The sequence below is a fragment of the Hyla sarda genome, chromosome 4 (assembly GCF_029499605.1).
Source record: "Hyla sarda isolate aHylSar1 chromosome 4, aHylSar1.hap1, whole genome shotgun sequence".
NCBI lineage: Eukaryota > Metazoa > Chordata > Amphibia > Anura > Hylidae > Hyla > Hyla sarda.
In genome coordinates, this window is record NC_079192.1 from 24,533,725 (window position 1) to 24,557,920 (window position 24,196).

Sequence of the window (24,196 nt, forward strand, 5' to 3'; positions counted from 1 at the left end):
ACTCCAGACAAAAGGGACAGGGCATGTCCTGTACCGGGACACCACAACATTTAATAATTCTATGCAATAGGCATAGAATTATTTAGTGTTAGCAATCAAATGGGTAACATAGAAGAATCCCCTATGGTGACTTATAAAGATTAAATAAAGTAACAAAAAAAAAAAGTGTATTTTAACCCCTTAAGGACAAGGGCGGACAGGTACGCCCTTACGTCCTGGTACTTAAGGACCAAGGCCGTACCTGTATGCCTGTGGGAATTCCCAGGACCGGTATGCCTGGATGCCTGCTGAAGCCCCCCTCTGTCCCCATGTCTGTGATCGCCGCAATCGATCAATTCAGATCAATTCAGATCAGCTATTTGCAGCGATTCCAGGTCAATTGGGTCCCTGGTGACCTGGAAAAAAAGGGCGATAGATGCCGATTTAGCAGCACTGGTGCCACTTCACGATCGTCCTGATTCAGGACTCCTGCTGTGGGGGTGTAGCTAATGGCACCCGCTCTGCCCCTATTCCGGAGGGTGAGAGCGGGTGCCGTGAGTCCTCACCTGATGCAGGGGGCCCCCGACCCCCGGCGGGGACAGAGCGCAGCAGCAGGAGGTAAGGCAGGCCTCCTGCTGTTGCTTAGCAACGACTTCCAGCATGCACAAAAGTGCATGCTGGTAGTTGTTGTTATGCAACAGCAGAAGGCACAACTACAACTCCCAGCATGCCCTTTGGTAGTTTATGCATGCTGGAGGTTGTAATTATGCAACAGCTGGAGGCACATTTTTTCTATGAAAAAGTGTGCCTCCAGCAGTTGCATAACTACAACCCCCAGCATGCACGGATAGCCAAAGGGCATGCTGGGGGTTGTAGCAGTGTGCATCCAGCTGTTGTGAAACACTTAGTTAAGTAACAAACTCTCAGTGATTTGCAACCAGTGTGCCTCCAGCTGTTGCAAAACTTCAACTCTCAGCATGCCCTTCGGCTGTCAATGCATGCTGAGAGTTGCAGTTTTGCAACAGCTGAAGGCACAATGGTTGTAAAAGAGAGTTTGTGTCCTAACTCAGTGTTTCGTAACCAGTGTGCCTCCAGTGTGCAAAAATACAACTCCCAGCATGCACAGAGACCATACATGCTGGGACAGCCGTTTCTGACATAAACTGAAAAAAAAAAACACCCACATGTGACCCAGTTTTGGAAACTAAACCCCTCACAGAACGTAACAAAGGGGTATAGTGAGCCTTAAAACCCCACAGGTGTTTAAAGAATTTTCATTAAAGTTGGATGTGAAAATGAAAAATGTTTATTGCTGGTGCTATCCCAAATTTTTCCTTTTCACAAGGGGTAATAGGAGAAAATGCCCCCCCCCTCCAAATTTGTAACACCATTTCTTCTGAGTATATAAATATCCCATGTGTTGACGTAAAGTGCTCTGCGGGCGAACTACAATGCTCAGAAGAGGAGGAGCGTCATTGGGCTTTTGGAGAGAGAATGTGTCTGGAATTGAAGGCCATGTGCGTTTACAAAGTCCCCATTGGTGCCAGAAAAGTGGACACCCCCTCCCCCCCCCACATGTGACCCCATTTTGGAAACTACCCCCCTCATGTAATGTATTAAGGGGTACAGTGAGCATATACACCCCACAGGTGTCTGACAGATTTTTTGAACAGTGGTCCATGAAAATAAAAAATTCTAATTTTTCATTTGCACAGCCCACTGTTCCAAAGATCTGTCAAACACCAGTGGAGTGTAAATGCTCACTGCACCCCTTATTAAATTTTGTGAGGGCCGTAGTTTCTGAAATAGGGTCACATGTGTGTGTGGGGGTCCACTGTTCTGGCACCGCGGGGGGGGGGGGGGGCTTTGTAAATGCACATGACCCACGACTTCCATTCCAAACAAATTCTCTCTCCAAAAGCCCAATGGCGCATCTTCTCTTCCGAGCATTGTAGTGCGCCCGCAGAGCACTTTACATCCACATATGTGGTATTTCCATACTTAGAAGAGATGGGGTTACAATTTTTGGGGGGCATTTTCTCCTATTCCTAATTGTAAATTTGGGTTATACATCCAACTTTAACAAAAAGTCATCAAACACCTGTGGGGTGTTAAGGCTCACTTAACCCCTTGTTACTTGCCATGAGGGGTGTAGTTTCCAAAATAGTAGGTCATGTGCTTTTTTAGGCCATAGGGGATTCCTAAATGCGACATCCCCCCCCCCCCCAGCCCAAAAAAACGTTTTCAGCAAAATTCACTCTCCAAAATCCCATTGTCGCTCCTTCGCTTCTGAGTCCTCTAGTGCACCCACAGAGCACATGACATACACATATGAGGTATTTCCTTAATCAAGAGAAATTGGGTTAAACATTTTGGAAGGGTGGGCTTTTTCTCCTTTTACCCCTGTAAAAATTCTAAATCTGGGTCTACAAGAATATGTTAGTGTAAAAAAGTAAGATTTTGAATTTTCTCCTTTACTTTGCTGCCATCCCTGTGAAACACCTAAAGGGTTAACAAACTTTCTGAACGTCATTTTGTATCCCTGAAAATTCACGAAAATTTCGTGAAAAATTGGAAAATTGCTGCAGAACTTAGAAGCCCTCTGATGTCTTCCAAAAGTAAAAACATGTCAACTTTATGATACAAATATAAAGTAGACATATTGTATTTGTGAATCAATATATAATTTATTTGGTATATCTATTTTCCTTACAAGAGTACATATTAAAAATGAGAGGTAGATGGGTTGCACAAGCAGAAAAATGGAGTTAAAGAGGAACTATACAATATAAAAATGATGCGGCACTGATATTAGAATGTACATACAGCAGATCATACCATCTGATAAATTAAGGACAGGAGCCAACATAAACATACATAGCATAAACCCAATGGGCTATGTGGAGAACTTGGCATCAGATGTGTGGCATCAGGCGGGTGGCAGGATCAGAATAGTAGCTGAGGCAGGTAGGCAGAAGAAAACGGTCTCTTTTGTAAAAGTGTTGGTGTGCACAAGTATTGAGGATATCCATTACGTAAAACGTAACTTTTAATTATATTCTTGGATAAAATATATGGCCCCAAGCAAAGGTGTTACTCGCCCTAAAAAGGGTGGCCCCACACAGGAAACACTCCCTATTTCCACCTAAAAAAAACAGGAAATGGCAGTGTTTGTAGGTGCAAATAGGGAGAGGTTCCTGTGTGCGGCCGCCCTTTTTAGGGAGAGTAACACTTGCCAAGAAGGGAATTAATAATGCGAGAGTAGGGCCTTAGAGGGGAAGTTTTTACCCCCACCGGTTACAATGGACCATACGTTGTTCCCTTCCACCTTTTAGAGATCTTTGCATCACATCAATACTTGGTGGTGTAGGTGGCACATGGTGTTTTTTCCACACCTTTCCTTTTGTTTGATTTCCCCAAAAATTGGGGTACATATATTTTATCCTAAGAAAAGTTAAGTTTTAGCTAATGTATATCCTCAATACTAACTTGTGGTCTGATGCAGAGGAATGTTTGTAACTGGGGAGCAGAACCTTAAATATGTTTGGCACTATCTCTATTTGTGAAGTGTTGGTGTAGGAGCATGGTCAATCTACTCTGAGGCATCTGGCATTGGTGGGTGGAAATCCTGGCTGACCCATACCTGATTCATCTTCACAAAGGTCAGTCTCTACACATTTCTCGTGGACAGACGAGTTCTCCTTGGGGTGACTATGGCCCCCGCCGCAATAAACACCCGCTCTGATGGCACACTACTGGCCGGGCAGGACAGCTTTTCCAGGGCAAACTCTGTAAACTCTGCCACAAATCAAGTTTGGCTGCCCAGAAGTCCAGCGGATCTTCAAGGTGTGTTGGCATGGGCATGTCAAGGTATGACCATGCCAAAGGTTAATTACCTTAAGGATCGCCGCTGGTTATCATGCTGATATGTTCTGTCTATGCGTCTCCTTGTCGTGGGGCCTCTATACCAATCCTGTGTATTGCGTTGATTACGTTTCCAGATAGGGCCTGACGTATTGGATGAGGTCTCGGATGTAGACTCAAACGATGCCCGGGATGACAGATGATAGAGGTGCTTCTAGGTCTGGGATCTTCATGGTTAAACTTCCATACTCTCTGATTTTGAAAATCTGGAATTTTTTTGCTTTCTGATCTTGAATCTGTTTCTCCCAAATAAGGAAGGCTGCATCTATCTCTTTCTGAAACAACTCATTGTCCGTAGGGGACAATAACTCCAACAACTTTCTACCCACAGTCTCAGTTATCAGTTGATATTGATGTCAGAGTAAATGTACGACCACAGAGCCGAAGTATCGTGAGGTCACGACTCCGCCCCGTGAGGTCATGCCCCCGCTATGCAAGTCTATGGGAGGGGGCGTGACGGCCGTCACGCCCCCTCCCATAGACTTGCATGGCGTGGGAGGGGCGTGACATCATGGCAGTTTGTGAGCTGCCAGCGTGGCGTGCAGCTCAAAGAGGTGGGTGCAGAATGCAAGATTGCTGGGGTCCCCAGCGGCAGGACCGCCGCGGTCAGACATCTTATCCCCTACCCTTTGGATAGGGGATAAGATGTCTTAGGGCCGGAGTACCCCTTTAAGGTCCAAATTTTATTGTATAAAAGCCATTGAGCTTTTATGACATATTTTTTCCCAATGTTTAGAAAAAGTCTCATCTTCCTTACCATGTGAAGGAAAGGTGTGTATTCTAATGCCACGGGGAATGAGTCCATTACTTTTATACTGTTCCAATGATGCTCTGTTCCACCATATTTTCGTGCGGTGGTGAAGAAGATTCTTTAAAGTCAGATTTAAATTCTGTGTTGACTCCTGATCTGGTCCATCTATTCGTGATACTGCAATGCCAATTACGTTTTTGGCCTTGGTCTTCCAGGTTGATTCTCCAGCCATAAAATCCATCTTTATGATGGGTAGCAATACTCCATCACCGCCAATGAAAAAGATACCTCCACCGTGACGACATGTGATCTGTAAGAAAGTATATTGATTGTTAAAATTAAATAAAGTGCACTATGTATGTTTATAGCAGCTATGTGGTTATATAAAGGGTACTAAAAGAGTGGTACAAATATTTGTAGAAAAAAAAAATTCTATTCTTTATATGTACATACCGTATTTATCGGCATATAACACGCACTTTTAAAACTTAAATTTAGGGCAAAAAGTCTGCCTGCATGTTATATGCTGATAAATCTTCTGGTCACTGCTTTAAAGCGGCCGCAGCAGCGTCTGCTTGTTAAGTATTAGCAGCACGGCTGCGGCCACTTTAAATCAATGACCAGCGGCGTCTCCTCCCCGCTCTGCTTTAAAGGAAAACTGTCACTTGTTTTCTCCCACACTATCCACAGGTACTGGTGCGGGAGACGCTGATTAAAATGAGCCCTACCTTGTACGGATCTGCCCCGCCGTTGTCCCGCAATTGTAGTTTTATTATGTGTTGAAATTTTGGCTGCTCCAGCAAGGTGCAGGGAGTGCTGCTGCAAGGTACGGGGGGGGGGGGGGGGGGGCTGGGGGGCGCTGCTGCAAGGTGCGGGGGGGATGGGGGGCGCTGCTGCAAGGTACGGGGGGGGGGGGGGATGGGGGGCACTGCTGCAAGGTACAGGCGGCAGGAAGAGTCTCCCCGGCACCCGTCCCTCCCGCATCGGCTCCTGGCTCACTCCTTCCCCCATGAAACTCCTGTCCTGAGTGCCTCCAGTTGTTTTACCACTACAACTCCCAGCATGCCCTGACAGCCAATGGAGGCACCCTGTTAGGAGAACTAAGGGTGGAAGTGCCAGCCCCAGCAGGCATCAGTGACGTGGTGCCTGCTGGGGAAGTCTGCCTGGAAGTCTGCACACTACCAGGCAGACTAAATGCCATTTAAAAAAAAATAAAATAAAGGCAGGGAGGGTGTTAGGGATAAAAGGGCAATAGGCAGGGACAGAAAAAAAAAATCATGATGGTGGGAGCTACCCTTTAATGTCTGTATGGCTAGTGGTGGTCTATGACAGGCGGAAATGATGAGACATGGGGGGTGGCGATGAGAGGGGTAAATCTGGCACAGGGACTGATAAAAGGGGATGAATGATGGGGCACTGGAGGGGACGGGACCAAACTGAGGTGCAGAAGAAAACGAAGTTGGGGGGGATGATGTGGCATTTAGTCCAAGTCATTTATTTTACGTTTTATTTTTTTTACTTAAATTTCCCTGTTAAAATGGGGGTGCCTGTTATACACCAGTGCGTATTATACGCCAATAAATACAGTAAATAAATATTTTAATAAAATGCACATACATGTAAGTAAATGGCTTATTAAGTGTGAATTGACATGCGGTGAACGTAGATATGCTGGTGCATACATGTATGCGTGCCACCCAGCTTTCCCAGTCTCCTGAAGCCCCAAAAACAATAAGGTGCTCAACCTCCCTTTACTCCTCAGTGAGGGAAAGACGATGCTCTACACTACTCAGTGATATCCCCCTGAGGTGAAGATTAAGGGCAGGTCGTCCAAGCAACAGGTGAAACAACCAGCAAGAAGGTTACTGCAATGGATGTCTACGCAAATTGAACAGGATCACATGGTTCATGGTTGACACGTAATTGTTGCTTTTCCTCTCCCACAAGGTTAAGGTATGTGTGTAAGAAACAAAAAAACTGAAACAAACCATATACCGTTATTTCCTTATGGGGATAAATGCTGTGATGTAACGGGGTACGCTCACCGTAATGTGTTGTACTGTGAGCACAACAACAATATGCGCATACAGCCAGCAGCGTGGCTAAAAGGTCTCTGGAGTGCAGCCGGCATCGAACCCATCCTTACGACGATCAGAAACTGTAGAACCAAAGACGCTGTAGGCACAGCTGAAAGTCGATGTCTTCAGGCGCTCACCAAGATGGTCAAATAACTTTAACCGTAAACACGGACCAGTAAAATAATAAAAATGTATTTGGCAAAATAAGCTCGGACAACGCGTTTCGAGGGGCGGGACCCCCTCTTCGTCAGGTCCACTGATTGGGTAGCAGGAGCAATGACAGTTTTTATACCGTATTTGCCCGCGAGAATCATTATTCATTTACAACAGATGTAGTAAAATCACAATTGAAACAGTTTGTTATACATAAAACTATCACATGATCAGACGTGCAAAATAAGCATTACATACTAGAAAAAATGAAAACATGCGTGTATGTGCAATAACGATCCCTATTCCCCAGGTTAAAGGGTACCGTTCAACAAAAAAAACTTTTGATATATTATAGATTAATGTATGCAGAATATTCTTCTTTCTATTTAATTTTCCACTTTGAAAAAATGACCACTAGAGGTCTCCCTACCAGTCCTGGCCGAATGCCCTTTTTATAGATTTCAGACTCATACTGGAGTCCTAAATCTCAGACTGCAGCCGGGACACAGACAAGCTCAGCTGGCAGCTCCGAATCTTCTCTCTGTTCACAACTGCATGTGCAGAGAGAAGAAAGATCGGCTCAGTTGTGACCCTTATGCGGTTTCCTGACCGGACTTAAAACCGTAGTATACTACAGTTTTAGGTCCGGTCCAAAACCGGATACGGGTCAAAACTGAGCCAACCATTTGACTCCGGTCGGCTCATTAAAGTAAATGGAGTCACGGGCTGATCCGGCTGGGGTACGGGAGCGCCCGGTTTTCCCCTCCCCCAGCTGGATCCGGCACCCGTATGTAAAAAACGAGGTGTTAATGCAGCCACTTGTTACAGATGAGCCGCGCCTCGGACCTGAGAGCACGGATAGTAAACTCATATTTGAAACAAAACTGACATCTACAGCTTAGATGAGGCTGTGTCATACCGTTCCTTTAACCTGGGGAATAGGGATCATTATTGCACATACACGCATGTTTTCATTTTTTCTAGTATGTAATGCTTATTTTGCACGTCTGATCATGTGATAGTTTTATGTATAACAAACTGTTTCAATTGTGATTTTACTACATCTGTTGTAAATGAATAATGATTCTCGCGGGCAAATACGGTATAAAAACCGTCATTGCTCCTGCTATCCAATCAGTGGACCTGACGAAGAGGGGGTCCTGCCCCTCGAAACGCGTTGTCCAAGCTAATTTTGCCAAATAGATTTTGATTATTTTACTGGTCCGTGTTTACAGTTAAAGTTATTTGACCATCCTGGAGAGTTCCGGAACACATCAACTTTCAGCTGTGCCTACAGCGTCTTTGGTTCCTAAGGTAGGAAGACTGGGAACTCCGGATACTCTGTTAGTGAAATACTAAATATGACTTACAATACATTACATACATTATCGTTATTACTATGTAGCTATTACTGTGTTATTATATTTTCCTTCTGCAGAAGACACCTGTATGTTTTCTTATCTTACACACATGACATAACTTCATCTTGTGACTGTCTATCGTGCTCAGCATCTGTCAGCATCCCCTTCTTTATCAGTAATATATGGCGTCCAAACTCCATACTCTCACCCCAGTGACTGCGATCCCCAAGGCCGGCTCTCGTCTTGTGACTGCAATTCCAGAGGCCATGTCTGAATATAAATACTACACCGCCCTACACTCTCCATTCTCTACTGCTGCATTGACACAGCTGGATCTACGCCATGTGCACCGGAAAGTGTGCCAAATGTATTGGGGGGACCCTGTACCCCTTCGCAGTCATCTGCATCGTGGCCAATGTTTTCCTATACTTCCCGGGATGGAGCTTGGAAGCCGCTGAGAATCCAGGGCTCAAACTGACCACCGAGGTGTCGACTCTCTTGGGCATCGTTGGAGGTGGATTACTGGTAAGGTTTCAGATCAGAGAATTGTCCCATCATGAAGTAGATATCTGAGGTGAGACCACCGTGAGGGTCAAATTGACCACCAAGGTGTTGACTCTCTTGGGTATCATTGGAGGTGGAATATTGGTGAAGTTTAAAATAATAGAATTGTCCCATCATGAAGTTGATATCTGAGGTGGGCTAATGTTAAAAAAGATTTTTCTCAGAATTTTTGGAAATTTTAAGTTGATTATTTCTTGATTTTGTCGATGTTCTGATGGTTTTACCACCATGATGGTCAAATTGACCACCAAGGTGTTGACTCTCTTGGGCATCGTTTGAGGTGGAATATTCGTGAGGATTAGGATCACAGAATTGTCCCATCATGAAGAAGCTATCTGGGGTGAGGCCACTGTGATGGTCAAATTGACCACCAAGGTGTCCTCTCTTTTGGGGCATCATCGGAGGTGAAATATTGTGTAGGTTTAGGATCATAGAATTGTCCCATGATGAAGTAGATATCTGACGTGAGACCACCGTGAGGGTCAAATTGACCACCAAGGTGTTGACTCTCTTGGGCATCATTGGAGATGGAATACTGGTGAGGTTTAAGAGAATAGAATTGTCCCATCATGAAGTAGATATCTGAGACGCACTAATATAAAAATGATATATTTTTCCCCAAATTTTTGGAAATTTTGAGTTGTCTTTTCGATGTTCTGCTGATTTCGCCATCATGATGGTGATTGGTGGTGGAGGTGTTGGGCTTTCGATGACTATGAGGTGGCCAAAGACTGTACAGTTTTTTGCCCAAGAATGGGCTCTATTTTGGGAGTCTTCCAACAACCAAAAATATTTTATAAGCAGCAAATATCTTTACCTCTAACCAAATTTGATCCCTAGGAAAGTGAATATATAGCATATAATTTTTTTTAATACTTTTAAAAATTTTCTTGAAAGGTTCTTATTACGGCAGTGCAAATTCAAGCATCTGGAAGGAAAGGCTGCTGCGGGAACAGATGGGGGGTAAGGACTTTTTTTTTCTTTTAATTGCTGGCTTTTTATATTATTGAATCTATCTAGATTATATAAAACTAGTTTCTATGTGCAATTTACCAATTTAGATGGGGGAATTAAAGGGGTACTCCACTGTTCAGCATTGGGAACTAACTGTTTCGAACGCTGGAGCCGGCAGCTCGTGACGGCATAGCCCCGCGCACTCATGACGTCACGCCCCGCCCCCTCAATGCAAGTCTATGGGAGGGGGTGTGACAGCCGTCACTCCCCCTCCCATAGACTTGCATTGAGGGGGGCGGGGCATGATGTCATGAAGGGGTGGGGCTATGATGTCACAAACTGCCGGCTCCAGCGTTCGGAACAGTTAGTTCCCAATGCTGAGCAGCGGAGTACCCCTTTAACCTCATATCCCGAGCCCTAACCTGGCAGGGTTATGAGGTGGTAATCTCTAACCTATCCTGGACCTCCAAGGATTCGGTGTAAACTTTAATTATGAAATTATGAAAAATACATCAATCTTCATAATGATATCCAATAAAATGGCATGAAAATATGCAACATTAAAAAACACATACACATAAGGACAGAAAAATGAGTGAGCCTGCAGGAGCATATACTCCAAAATTGCGTGCAAAAAACTACATAATATATATATATATATATATATATATATATATATATATATATATATGAGAGAGTCAGTGTCTATAGATCAAAGAGTGAAAAATGAACACTTCCTATGTACATGCCCAAAGTTGTGTGGAAAAAACTACACCAGGACTTACAGCCAGCACCCCACCAGTCCTCCGACACATTTCACCGCAATGGCTTTATCAAGGGGGTGATGGTTCAAACAAATAGAGGATCTTAAATATACAAAAATTTAATTGTTCCACCAATAGAAGCAAAGTAAAAATAGAAAACACACTGCGTTACCGTAAAAGGGTACTCTGGTGGAAAACTATTTTTTACTTTTTTTTTTTTAAATCAACTGGTGCCAGCAAGTTGAACAGATTTGTAAATTACAAACTCGGCACTGCTGTATCTGTACACGGGCTACAAAAGGGACCCGGGGATCACGGTATCTGCTGGACGAACTTGGGTGGTGCTCAGACTGTATGCAAAGTTCAATGAAACTTGATAGTAGAAAGAAGAAAACAGTCGGCAACTCACCCCGCTGGTTCATGTGAGATCCTTCTTTATTGCGGCATACTCACAAATAAATGCAGGGGAGAGGCAAATTGCCTACCTGTTGTACCCCCGTCATGTCTGTCTCTCCCCTGCATTTATTTGTGAGTATGCCGCAATAAAGAAGGATCTCACGTGAACCAGCGGGGTGAGTTGCCGACTGTTTTCTTCTTCCTACTATCAAGATTTGTAAATTACTTCTATTTAAAAATCTTAATCCTTCTAGTACTTATCAGCTGCTGTATGCTTCACAGGAAGTTCTTTTCTTTTTGAATTTCCTTTCTTTCTGACCACAGTGCTCTCTGCTGACCACCTCTGTCCATTTTAGGAACTGTCCGGAGCAGGATAGGTTTGCTATGGGGATTTGCTCCTGCTCTGGACACTTCCTGACATGGAGAGAGATGTCAGCGGAGAGCACTGTGATCAGACAGAAAGGAAATTCAAAAAAGAAAACAACTTCCTCTGTAGTATATAGCAGCTGATAAGTACTGGAAGGATTAAGATTTTTAAATATACATAATCTACAAATCTGTTTAACTTGCTGGCACCAGTTAATTAAGAAAAAAAAATGTTCTCCACCAGACTACCCCTTTAACCCCTTAAGGACGCAGGACGTAAATGTACGTCCTGGTGAGGTGGTACTTAACGCACCAGGACGTACATTTACGTCCTAAGCATAACCGCGGGCATCGGAGCGATGCCCGTGTCATGCGCGGCTGATCCCGGCTGCTGATCGCAGCCAGGGACCCGCCGGCAATGGCCGACGCCCGCGATCTCGCGGGCGTCCGCCATTAACCCCTCAGGTGCCGGGATCAATACAGATCCCGGCATCTGCGGCAGTTCGCGATTTAAATGAACGATCGGATCGCCTGCAGCGCTGCTGCGGGGATCCGATCATTCATAACGCCGCACGGAGGTCCCCTCTCCTTCCTCCGTGCAGCTCCCGGCATCTCCTGCTCTGGTCTGTGATCGAGCAGACCAGAGCAGGAGATGACCGATAATACTGATCTGTTCTATGTCCTATACATAGAACGGATCAGTATTAGCAATCATGGTATTGCTATGAATAGTCCCCTATGGGGACTAATCAAGTGTAAAAAAAAATGTAAAAAAATGTAAAAGTTAAAAAAAAGTGAAAAATCCCCTCCCCCAATAAAAAAGTAAAACGTCCGTTTTTCCTATTTTACCCCCAAAAAGCGTAAATTTTTTTTTATAGACATATTTGGTATCGCCGCGTGCGTAAAGTTCCGAACTATTAAAATAAAATGTTAATGATCCTGCACGGTGAACGTCGTGAACGAAAAAAAATAAAAAAGTCCAAAATTCCTACTTTTTTAATACATTTTATTTAAAAAAAAATTATAAAAAATGTATTAAAAGTTTTTTATATGCAAATGTGGTATCAAAAAAAAGTACAGATCATGGCGCAAAAAATGAGCCCCATACCGCCGCTTATACGGAAAAATAAAAAAGTTAGAGGTCATCAAAATAAAGGGATTATAAACGTACTAATTTGGTTAAAAAGTTTGTGATTTTTTTTAAGCGCAACAATAATATAAAAGTATATAATAATGGGTATCATTTTAATCGTATTGACCCTCAGAATAAAGAACACATGTCATTTTTACCATAAATTGTACGGCGTGAAAACGAAACCTTCCAAAATTAGCAAAATTGCGTTTTTCGTTTTAATTTCCCCACAAAAATAGTGTTTTTTGGTTGCGCCATACATTTTATGATATAATGAGTGATGTCATTACAAAGGACAACTGGTCGCGCAAAAAACAAGCCCTCATACTAGTCTGTGGATGAAAATATAAAAGAGTTATGATTTTTAGAAGGCGAGGAGGAAAAAATGAAAACGTTAAAATTAAATTGTCTGAGTCCTTAAGGCCAAAATGGGCTTAGTCCTTAAGGGGTTAAAGGGGTGCTCCGCTGGTCAGCGTTTGGAACAAACTGTTCCGAACGCTGGAGCCGGTGTCGGGAGCTAATTATGTCATAGCCCCGCCCCCTCAATGCAAGTCATTGAGGGGGTGGGACGGGACGCCATGAGGGGTCGGGGCTATGACGTCACGAGCTCCCGGCGCCGGCTCCAGCGTTCGGAACAGTTTGTTACAACCGCTGAGCATCGTAGTACCTCTTTAAGGAAAAGAGCACGTGGTTTCATGGCCGGCAGACCCAAACCCAGATGTGACGTCACACACCACACATCACAGGTTATAATGCAAAAGAACAGACCACCCGAATATGGCCGATGGAGTGCGTGTGCGCACGGTATCCAACATACGCGCTCAAGACAGCGCCGCCGAAGTCTTTAACAAACTGAGCTACGGCAAAATGGCCGTCCAAGTAGGCATGCGCACAGTGACAGCCGGCGTAGATTAATTGTCGTACTTTACTTTAATCGCATGTTGGTGAGGCATATAGTACCGTATATGCTCCTTTTTTATGTTGCATATTTTTATGCCATTTTATTGGACCTCATTATAAAGATTGATGTACTTTTCATAATGTATTCGTTTGAGGGTTGGGTACTGTATTTATACATTGTTGTACATGTATTTTCTTGTTCATTACGGTGTCTTTACCGTAGAGCGAGCGTTGTAGCCTTATCCGTCCTCCACCCAGTGTGTGTTTGTTTTTAAATGTTTTTGATTTCTCTGTCATAGCCCCTGATCCGATCTAACAAAATGTCTATTTTGTATTTATAATATACAATTATGCAATATATATATATATATATATATATATATATATATATATCTATATATATAAATTTTATATATATATATATATATATATATAGATATATATATATATTTTATATATATATATATATATATATGTATATATATTTTTTTTTGTTGCATAGTTCATTGTTCTTATCTCTACTTGTGTTCCACGCGGCGATTGTAGCAGGGAGGCATGCTACAATTATGACATTTTTTTTTGTTTACCTTTCAGGATCATTATCGTTTTATTTGGACATTTCTGCACACAGCGACACCAATTATTATTATTATTTTTTTCTTTTTTTTTTTCTTTTAGCTTACATTTTTTATTTATTTAAAAAAATTTTAAAAAGAGGGGGGGGGGGGGGGCTTTTTTTTAAATTTATTATTGTTTATTTATTTTACTTTGTTTTTTATAGTCCCCTCTAGGGGGAATCTGTATAAGCAGTCATTCGATTGCTTATACAAGTCAGTGCAGTTCATTTGTATTGCATTGATCGGATCATCTGTGTATCTTCTAGTTTAGCCTGTCTATGGCAGGCTGTCATAATAGATCTATCACGGCAGCCATGGAGGCCTTGGGCTGCCATCACAACTAATTGGACCCCGGCAATCCATTTGGACCACTGATGCAGCCTCTGACTGTCTAGATCAGTGTTTCCCAACCAGGGTGCCTCCAGCTGTTGCAAAACTACAACTCCCAGCATGTCCGGACAGCCTTTGGCTGTCCGGACACGCTGGGAGTTGTAGTTTGCAACAGCTGGAGGCACCCTGGTTGTCTAGATGCTACAGTCTCTCCCTAATCCTCTCCATAAAATACATGTACGTCTAACCGCCCATATGAAAATATGTGATAGAGGGCACATAGGGGGTATAATGAGGAATGGGGGCATTTATTAAAAGGGTCTCTTCCTAGAAGATCACCCCTATATAGCACGTTTCTTCCTGATCAGAATGGGGGAGAATTATCAAAACCCGTGCAGAGGAAAAAGTACACCAGTTGCCCATAGCAACCAGATTGATGCTTTCACTTTTAAAATGAAAGCAGCGATCTGATTGGTTGCCATGGGCAACTGGTCAACTTTTCCTCTGCACGGGTCTTGATAAATCTCCCCCAATATCTCTTTCTCCAGATGTTCCTGTCCATCCTGTGCGCTGCTATTGGACTCACCGGATCCCTGTTTTGCCTCTGTATGTGTGTGACGGCGATACACCGGGGACCCGTATGTGCCTATTATGACTCTGGCTCCATAAATACCACTGATACCTCTATTCTTGGGAATGGCAACCTGACCTGGGGACGCCCATTTGAAAATGCATTGCCGGAATACAAGTAAGAAGCCCAAAATCATTAAATCATCCCAAAACTCACCCCCAAACCTACACCTTTACTGTTGATAACAAATTATAGGAGCAGTATTATAGTAGTTATATTCTTGTATATAGGAGCAGTATTATAGTAGTTATATTCTTGTATATAGGAGCAGTATTATAGTAGTTATATTCTTGTATATAGTAGTAGTATTATAGTAGTTATATTCTTGGATATAGGGAGCAGTATTATAGTAGTTATATTCTTGTATATAGGAGCAGTATTATAGTAGTTATATTCTTGGATATAGGGAGCAGTATTATAGTAGTTATATTCTTGGATATAGGGAGCAGTATTATAGTAGTTATATTCTTGTATATAGGAGCAGTATTATAGTAGTTATATTCTTGTACATAGGAGCAGTATTATAGTAGTTATATTCTTGTATATAGGAGCAGTATTATAGTAGTTATATTCTTGTATATAGGAGCAGTATTATAGTAGTTATATTCTTGTATATAGGGGCAGTATTATAGTAGTTATATTCTTGTATATAGGAGCAGTATTATAGTAGTTATATTCTTGTATATAGGAGGCAGTATTATAGTAGTTATATTCTTGTATATAGGAGCAGTATTATAGTAGTTATATTCTTGTACATATGAGCAGCATTATAGTAGTTATATTCTTGTATATAGGAGGCAGTATTATAGTAGTTATATTCTTGGATATAGGGAGCAGTATTATAGTAGTTATATTCTTGTATGTAGGAGCAGTATTATAGTAGTTATATTCTTGTATATAGGAGCAGTATTATAGTAGTTATATTCTTGTATATAGGAGCAGTATTATAGTAGTTATATTCTTGTATATAGGAGCAGTATTATAGTAGTTATATTCTTATATATAGGAGCAATATTATAGTAGTTATATTCTTGTATATAGGAGGCAGTATTATAGTAGTTATATTCTTGTATATAGGAGCAGTATTATAGTAGTTATATTCTTGTATATAGGAGCAGTATTGTAGTAGTTATATTCTTGTATATAGGAGCAGTATTATATTAGTTATATTCTTGTATATAGGAGCAGTATTATAGTAGTTATATTCTTGTATATAGGAGCAGTATTATAGTAGTTATATTCTTGTATATAGGAGCAGTATTATAGTAGTTATATTCTTGTATATAGGAGACAGTATTATAGTAGTTATATTCTTGTATATAGGAGCAGTATTATAGTAGTTATATTCTTGTGTATAGGAGCATTATTATAGTAGTTATATTCTTGTATAGGAGCAGTATTATAGTAGTTATATTCTTGTATATAGGAGGCAGTATTATAGTAGTTGTATTCTTGTATAGGAGCAGTATTATAGTAGTTATATTCTTGTATATAGGAGGCAGTATTATAGTAGTTATATTCTTGTATATAGGAGCAGTATTATAGTAGTTATATTCTTATATATAGGAGCAATATTATAGTAGTTATATTCTTGTATATAGGAGGCAGTATTATAGTAGTTATATTCTTGTATATAGGAGCAGTATTATAGTAGTTATATTCTTGTATATAGGAGCAGTATTATAGTAGTTATATTCTTGTATATAGGAGCAGTATTATATTAGTTATATTCTTGTATATAGGAGCAGTATTATAGTAGTTATATTCTTGTATATAGGAGCAGTATTATAGTAGTTATATTCTTATATATAGGAGCAATATTATAGTAGTTATATTCTTGTATATAGGAGGCAGTATTATAGTAGTTATATTCTTGTATATAGGAGCAGTATTATAGTAGTTATATTCTTGTATATAGGAGCAGTATTATAGTAGTTATATTCTTGTATATAGGAGCAGTATTATAGTAGTTATATTCTTGTATATAGGAGACAGTATTATAGTAGTTATATTCTTGTATAGGAGCAGTATTATAGTAGTTATATTCTTGTATATAGGAGGCAGTATTATAGTAGTTATATTCTTGTATATAGGAGCAGAATTATAGTAGTTATATTCTTGTATATAGGAGCAGTATTATAGTAATGATATTCTTGTATATAGGAGCAGTATTATAGTAGTTATATTCTTGTATATAGGAGGCAGTATTATAGTAGTTATATTCTTGTATATATGAGCAGTATTATAATAGTTATATTCTTGCATATAGGAGCAGTATTATAGTAGTAATATTCTGGTATATAGAGGGCAGTATTATAGTAGTTATATTCTTGTATATAGGAGCAGTATTATAGTAGTTATATTCTTGTATATAGGAGCAGTATTATAGTAGTTATATTCCTGTATATAGGAGCAGTATTATAGTAGTTATATTCTTGTATATAGGAGCAGTATTATAGTAGTTATATTCTTGTATATAGGAGCAGTATTATAGTAGTTATATTCCTGTATATAGGAGCAGTATTATAGCAGTTATATTCTTGTACATAGGAGCAGTATTATAGTAGTTATATTCTTGTATATAGGAGGCAGTATTATAGTAGTTATATTCTTGTATATAGGAGGCAGTATTATAGTAGTTATATTCTTGTATATAGGAAGCAGTATTATAGTAGTTATATTCTTGTATATAGGAGCAGTATTATAGTAGTTATATTCTTGTATATAGGAGGCAGTATTATAGTAGTTATATTCTTGTATATAGTAGCAGTATTATAGTAGTTATATTCTTGTATATATGAGCAGTATTATAGTAGTTATATTCTTGTATATAGGAGGCAGTATTATAGTAGTTATATTCTTGTATATAGGAGCAGTATTATAGTAGTTATATTCTTGTATATAGGAGACAGTATTATAGTAGTTATATTCTTGTATATAGGAGACAGTATTATAGTAGTTATATTCTTGTATACAGGAGGCAGTATTATAGTAGTTGTATTCTTGTATGTAGGAGCAGTATTATAGTAGTTATATTCTTGTATATAGAGGGCAGTATTATAGTAGTTATATTCTTGTATATAGGAGCAGTATTATAGTAGTTATATTCTTGTATATAGTAGGCAGTATTATAGTAGTTATATTCTTGTATATAGGAGACAGTATTATAGTAGTTATATTCTTGTATATAGGAGACAGTATTATAGTAGTTATATTCTTGTATACAGGAGGCAGTATTATAGTAGTTATATTCTTGTATATAGGAGCAGTATTATAGTAGTTATATTCTTGTATATAGAGGGCAGTATTATAGTAGTTATATTCTTATATATAGGAGCAGTATAATAGTAGTTATATTCTTGTATATAGTAGGCAGTATTATAGTAGTTATATTCTTGTATATAGGAGTAGTATTATAGTAGTTATATTCTTGTATATAGGAGGCAGTATTATAGTAATTACATTCTTGTATATAGGAGCAGTATTATAGTAGTTATATTATTGTACATAGGAGCAGTATTATAGTAGTTATATTCTTGTATATAGGAGCAGTATTATAGTAGTTATATTCTTGTATATGGGAGGCAGTATTATAGTTGTTATATTCTTGTATATGGGAGGCAGTATTATAATAGTTATATTCATGTATATAGTAGGCAGTATTATAGTAGTTATATTCTTGTATATAGGAGCAGTATTATAGCAGTTATATTCTTGTATATAGTAGGCAGTATTATAGTAGTTATATTCTTGTATATAGGAGCAGTATTATAGCAGTTATATTCTTGTATATAGGGGGCAGTATTATAGTAGTCATATGCTTGTATATAGGAGCAGTATTATAGTAGTTATATTCTTGTATATAGGAGCAGTATTATAGTAGTTATATTCTTGTATATAGGAGCAGTATTATAGTAGTTATAGTCTTGTATATAGGGGCAGTATTATAGTAGTTATATTCTTGTATATAGGGAGCAGTATTATAGTAGTTATATTCTTGTACATAGGAGGCAGTATTACAGCATAAAATGTGCTCCACCCATTATAATGCGAATGACATTTACCTTTATTTAAAGGGGTATTCCAGGAAAAAAACTTTTTTTTATATATCAACTGGCTCCAGAAAGTTAAACAGATTTGTAAATTACTTCTATTAAAAAATCAGTACTTATGAGCTTCTGAAGTTAAGGTTGTTCTTTTCTGTCTAAATCTTCTCTGATGACACCTGTCTCGGGAACCGCCCAGTTTAGAAGCAAATCCCCATAGCAAACCTCTTCTAAACTGGGCGTTTCCCGAGACAGGTGTCATCAGAGAGGATTTAGACAGAAAAGAACAACCTTAACTTCTGAAGCTCATAAGTACTAAAAGGATTAAGATTTTTTTAATAGAAGTAATTTACAAATCTGTTTAACTTTCTGGAGCCAGTTGATATATATAGAAAAACGTTTTTTCCTGGAAAACCCCTTTAAGTTCTTTAACCCTTTTTTTTATCTTTTGTATCATTCAGCAATGAAAACTATATCTACCATAAAGATTCCTGGAGTATATGTGTGGAACCCCCCAATGTGGTGGAATTCAATCTAATCCTGTTCTCTACCATGTTGGCTGCCAGCTCCTTTGAGGTCATCCTCTGCGCCATTCAGCTATTCAATGGTCTGTTTGGTGTTATCTGCGGCACATGTAACAAGGAGGAGATCGACTATAAGGACATGGACAAAGACACCAGTTCCTATGCTAAGGACACTGAGTCTATTCCTGAGAAGAAAGAGGCACTATGTAAGTAATACGTCCTTATCTGGGTGCTAAAGTACACCCTGTATAATCCTTCTATACCTGCAGTGAACTGTGAGATGTTGCAGTTTCCATACTGGCCACTAGATGTCAGCACAACATATAAACATATCTAATTGCTGTGAGAACCATGTTGTACTCTCCTGTTTCAATGGTACATGGGGATTTAAAGGGGTATTCCAGGCCACAACTTTTTTATATATATGTATATATATCAACTGGCTCCGGAAAGTTATACAGATTTGTAAATTACTTCTATTAAAAATCTTAATCCTTCCAATAGTTATTAGCTTCTGAAGTTGAGTTTTGTTTTCTGTCTAACTGCTCTCTGATGACTCACGTCCCGGGAGCTGTCCAGCTCCTATGGGGATATTCTCCCATCATGCACAGCTCCCGGGACGTGACATCATCATTGAGCAGTTAGACAGAAAACTTCAGAAGCTAATAACTATTGGAAGGATTAAGATTTTTTAATAGAAGTAATTTACAAATCTGTTTAACTTTCCGGAGCCAGTTGATATATATATATATATATATATATATATATATATATATATATATATATATATATATATATAAAAGGTTTTGCCTGGAATACCCCTTTAAAGGCCCAGATGCGAGAATGCTAGTCTAACATCGCCCCCTTTGGACTGCATCAGGCACAACACAGTAACAGTTTTTGCCCAACAGTGCTCTCTGGTCCAGACGTCACCTTGTCTGGCAGATATATCTTTCTTCTTTTCCTCCTGTTTACTAAAACATGGGGATAATGGAACTCATTATTGTTCACCATGACATACAAGGCCATCCACAGCTGTCACGCCCCCTCCCATAGGCTTGCATTGAGGGGGGCGGAGCGTGACGTCCCACGGGGGCGGAGCGGTGACGTCACAATGCTCCGGCCCCGTGATCGACAGTAATCAGACCCGGAGCGAACACGCTCCGGGGACTGATTTTAACGGGGGGCGGCGTGCAAGATCACGGGGGTCCCCCCCGATCAGGCATCTTATCGCCTTTCCTTTGGATAGGGGATAAGATGTCTAAGCGCGGGAGTACCCCTTTAATCTGATCTCTACATCTCCAACACTTCCTCCCATGCCTCCCTCATACGACCCCAACACACCAGTCTCTCACCCACCATCAAGATCTTAAAAGGATACTCCGCTGCTCAGCGTTTGGAAAAAAAACTCTTCCGAACGCTGGAGCCGGGAGCTTGTAACGTCATAGCTCCGCCCCCTCATGATGTCATGCTCCGCCCCCTCAATGCAAGTCTATGGGAGGGGGCGTGACTGACGTCACGCCCCCTCCCATAGACTTGCATTGAGGGGGCGGGGTGTGACGTCATGACGTTACGGGCTACCGGCGCTGGCTCCAGCATTCAGACTGTTCCAAACGCTGAGCAGCGGAGTACCCCTTTAAGGAGCAACCATCTCCTCAGGACAAATTACAATATACAATATCCCTGCTGCCACTGCACTATGAACGGTTACTTCACCTACTGTTTCCCTCCCCTCTCTGTAAGGCCTTATGGCCAGGGCCCTCATCAACTCTATAACCGTCTGCGGTTTACTCTGTGTCACTTTCACATTTAACTCAACAAATGTAAAGGATCCCATCACCAAGGACGCTATATACATACTAATAATGATAGTGTTAGCCACATAGTTCCCCATAACAATGCCAACCACAGGGTCCTTACCCTGCCCTGATATGTTCTCTCCCCTTCACTCTTCTTTTAGCCCACATTAAATCTTCTCTCCCCTCCCATCTGCCTCTGCACTAACTATTCTCTGCACCTGCCTGCTGGACAGTTAAATCATACTTCACTATTATGTAGGTCTGGTGGCGGACCTACTTCTGGGCCATCTCCACAGCTTGAGAGTAAAGTGATCAGGAGATGTACATAAAGTCCCATAAACTTGCATGGATCTTCTGGCTTACCTCCCGATCGAGTTACTCTCAGGTTGTGGAGACATCCCAAAACTCTGCCATATTATAGGACATATAAGTAACATGTGTCCTAAGTTTAATTGGTATATCTGCAGCCATTTGTAACATATATACACACATGTACATACACACATCCAAACATATATACATAAATAACTATACACACACACACACACACACATATATACATACATACACACACATGTACATACACACATCCAAACATACATACCTATACACACACACACATATATACATACACACACACACATGTACATACACACATACATACATACCTATACACACACACACATACATGTACATACACACATCCAAACATATATACATAAATAACTATACACACACACACATACACATATATACATACATATACACACACATGTACATACACACATCAAACCTATATACACCCACACGCATACATATATACATACATACTAACATACACATATATACGTATATGCATACACATATACATACACTCATACATACACACACATATACATACATATACACAAATACATACATATACACACATATATATATACACACAGTAATATATATATATATACACACACACATATACATACATATACACAAATACATACATATACACACATATATATATATACACACAGTAATATATATACACACACACATATACATACACACAAACACACACACACATATATATATATATACACACACACACACACACACACTTGTACATACATATACACAAATACATACATACACACACACACACACATATATATACACAGTAATATAAATATACACACATACATACACACAAACATATATATTTATACATACACACACATATATACATACACACAAACATATATACATACACACATATATACAGACACACACACATATACATACACACATATATACATACACACACACATATATATATATATATATATATATATACACAGTAATATATATATATATATATATATATATATATACGTACACACACACACACATATATATATATATATATATATATATATATATATACACACACACACACAGTAATGTATATATATATTTATATATATATATATATACACACACATATACATACATACAAATACACACATACATACTAACATACACATATATACACACTCACACATATACACACATACATACATACACATATCTATACATATATACACACATCTATACATATATATATAAATATATATATATATATATATATATATATATGTGTTGAGTTTATATATTATACATATATTTTTATATTTAGGTTTTATATATAGTCTAAATCATTTTCTTTTTCTTTACTGCCCATTGTCCAGGTTGATGCATCAACTTTTCCGACAGTGGAAAGAAATGAAGTCTATTACCGGTAATTTCCCACAATATGGTTGGAGGTCCTAGAAGCGCATCGCCTCCTCTGAGCAGAGCATAGAGCGCCCCCTTTGTGCCATGAAGAGAGATACGGAAAGGACCTCACCCCAGTATTCCCTGTCTGACCAATAAATGCTTACTATAGCAGAAAGGATTCTGGGAGTTTTTATTAACGTGTACATAGCATGTAAATATATGAAAATAAACTCAATTTATTTTTGTATCTTTTCTCAGAAGTCAACATTTTTTTACTTTTGGTTTGAAATCATATGGTGGTATTATGTGGGCACTGTAATGGAGGATTATTCTGCTACTATATGGTTATGTCATAGGGATACTGTTTGGGAGCATTAATTAGTTTGGTGGTAAATGGACATTGAGAGTATTATTTTGGAACTATATTCATGAAATATTTGGATATTGTGTGAAAGTATTCTATGGGAATATTATTTAGGAATCGTGTGGTGGTAGTTTTATGTGGACATTGTATTGGAGGATTATTCATTCATTCATTTTTTTTATTTGGAATAGCATGTGGTGTTATTATGGAGACACTGTATAGGAGTATTATTTATGAACTGTATGGTGGACATTGATGTGGTTATTCTATGGTAATATTATTAAGGAATTGTGCGGTGTATTGGAGAATTATTTAGGAACTGTTTGATGGTGTAATGTGGATTTAGGGGAGTAAAATTTAGGGTTTGTGTGGTGGTGTAATTAAGTGAACCTTTGTAGTGGAGTATTATTTAGGAAGTGTATGGTGGTATTATGTGGACATTGTGTTGGAGTATTATTTAGGAAGTGTATGGTGGTATTATGTGGACATTGTCTTGGAGTTTTATTTAGGAAGTATATGGTGGTATTGTGTGGACATTGTAGTGGAGTATTATTTAGGAATGGTATGGTGGTATTGTGTGGACATTGTAGTGGAGTATTATTTAGTAATGGTATGGTGGTATTATGTGGACATTGTAGTGGAGTATTATTTAGGGAGTGTATGGTGGTATTGTGTGGACATTGTGTTGGAGTATTATTTAGGAAGTTTATGGTGGTATTATGTGGACATTGTAGTGGAGTATTATTTAGGGAGTGTATGGTGGTATTATGTGGACATTGTGTTGGAGTAT

The 24,196-nt window shown here is 39.4% G+C and overlaps 1 protein-coding gene across 1 annotated transcript; it reads left to right on the plus strand.

Annotated features, from left to right (window-relative positions):
* The first annotated feature begins 8,398 nt into the window (after positions 1–8,398).
* LOC130367629 (transmembrane 4 L6 family member 5-like) lies at positions 8,399–23,244 on the plus strand. The gene is made up of 5 exons (XM_056570193.1): positions 8,399–8,771; positions 9,708–9,773; positions 14,818–15,017; positions 19,408–19,676; positions 23,015–23,244. The coding sequence occupies exons 1-5, from the start codon at positions 8,589–8,591 to the stop codon at positions 23,017–23,019; spliced, it is 723 nt and encodes a 240-aa protein (XP_056426168.1). The 5' UTR covers positions 8,399–8,588; the 3' UTR covers positions 23,020–23,244.
* The last annotated feature ends 952 nt before the right edge of the window (positions 23,245–24,196 follow it).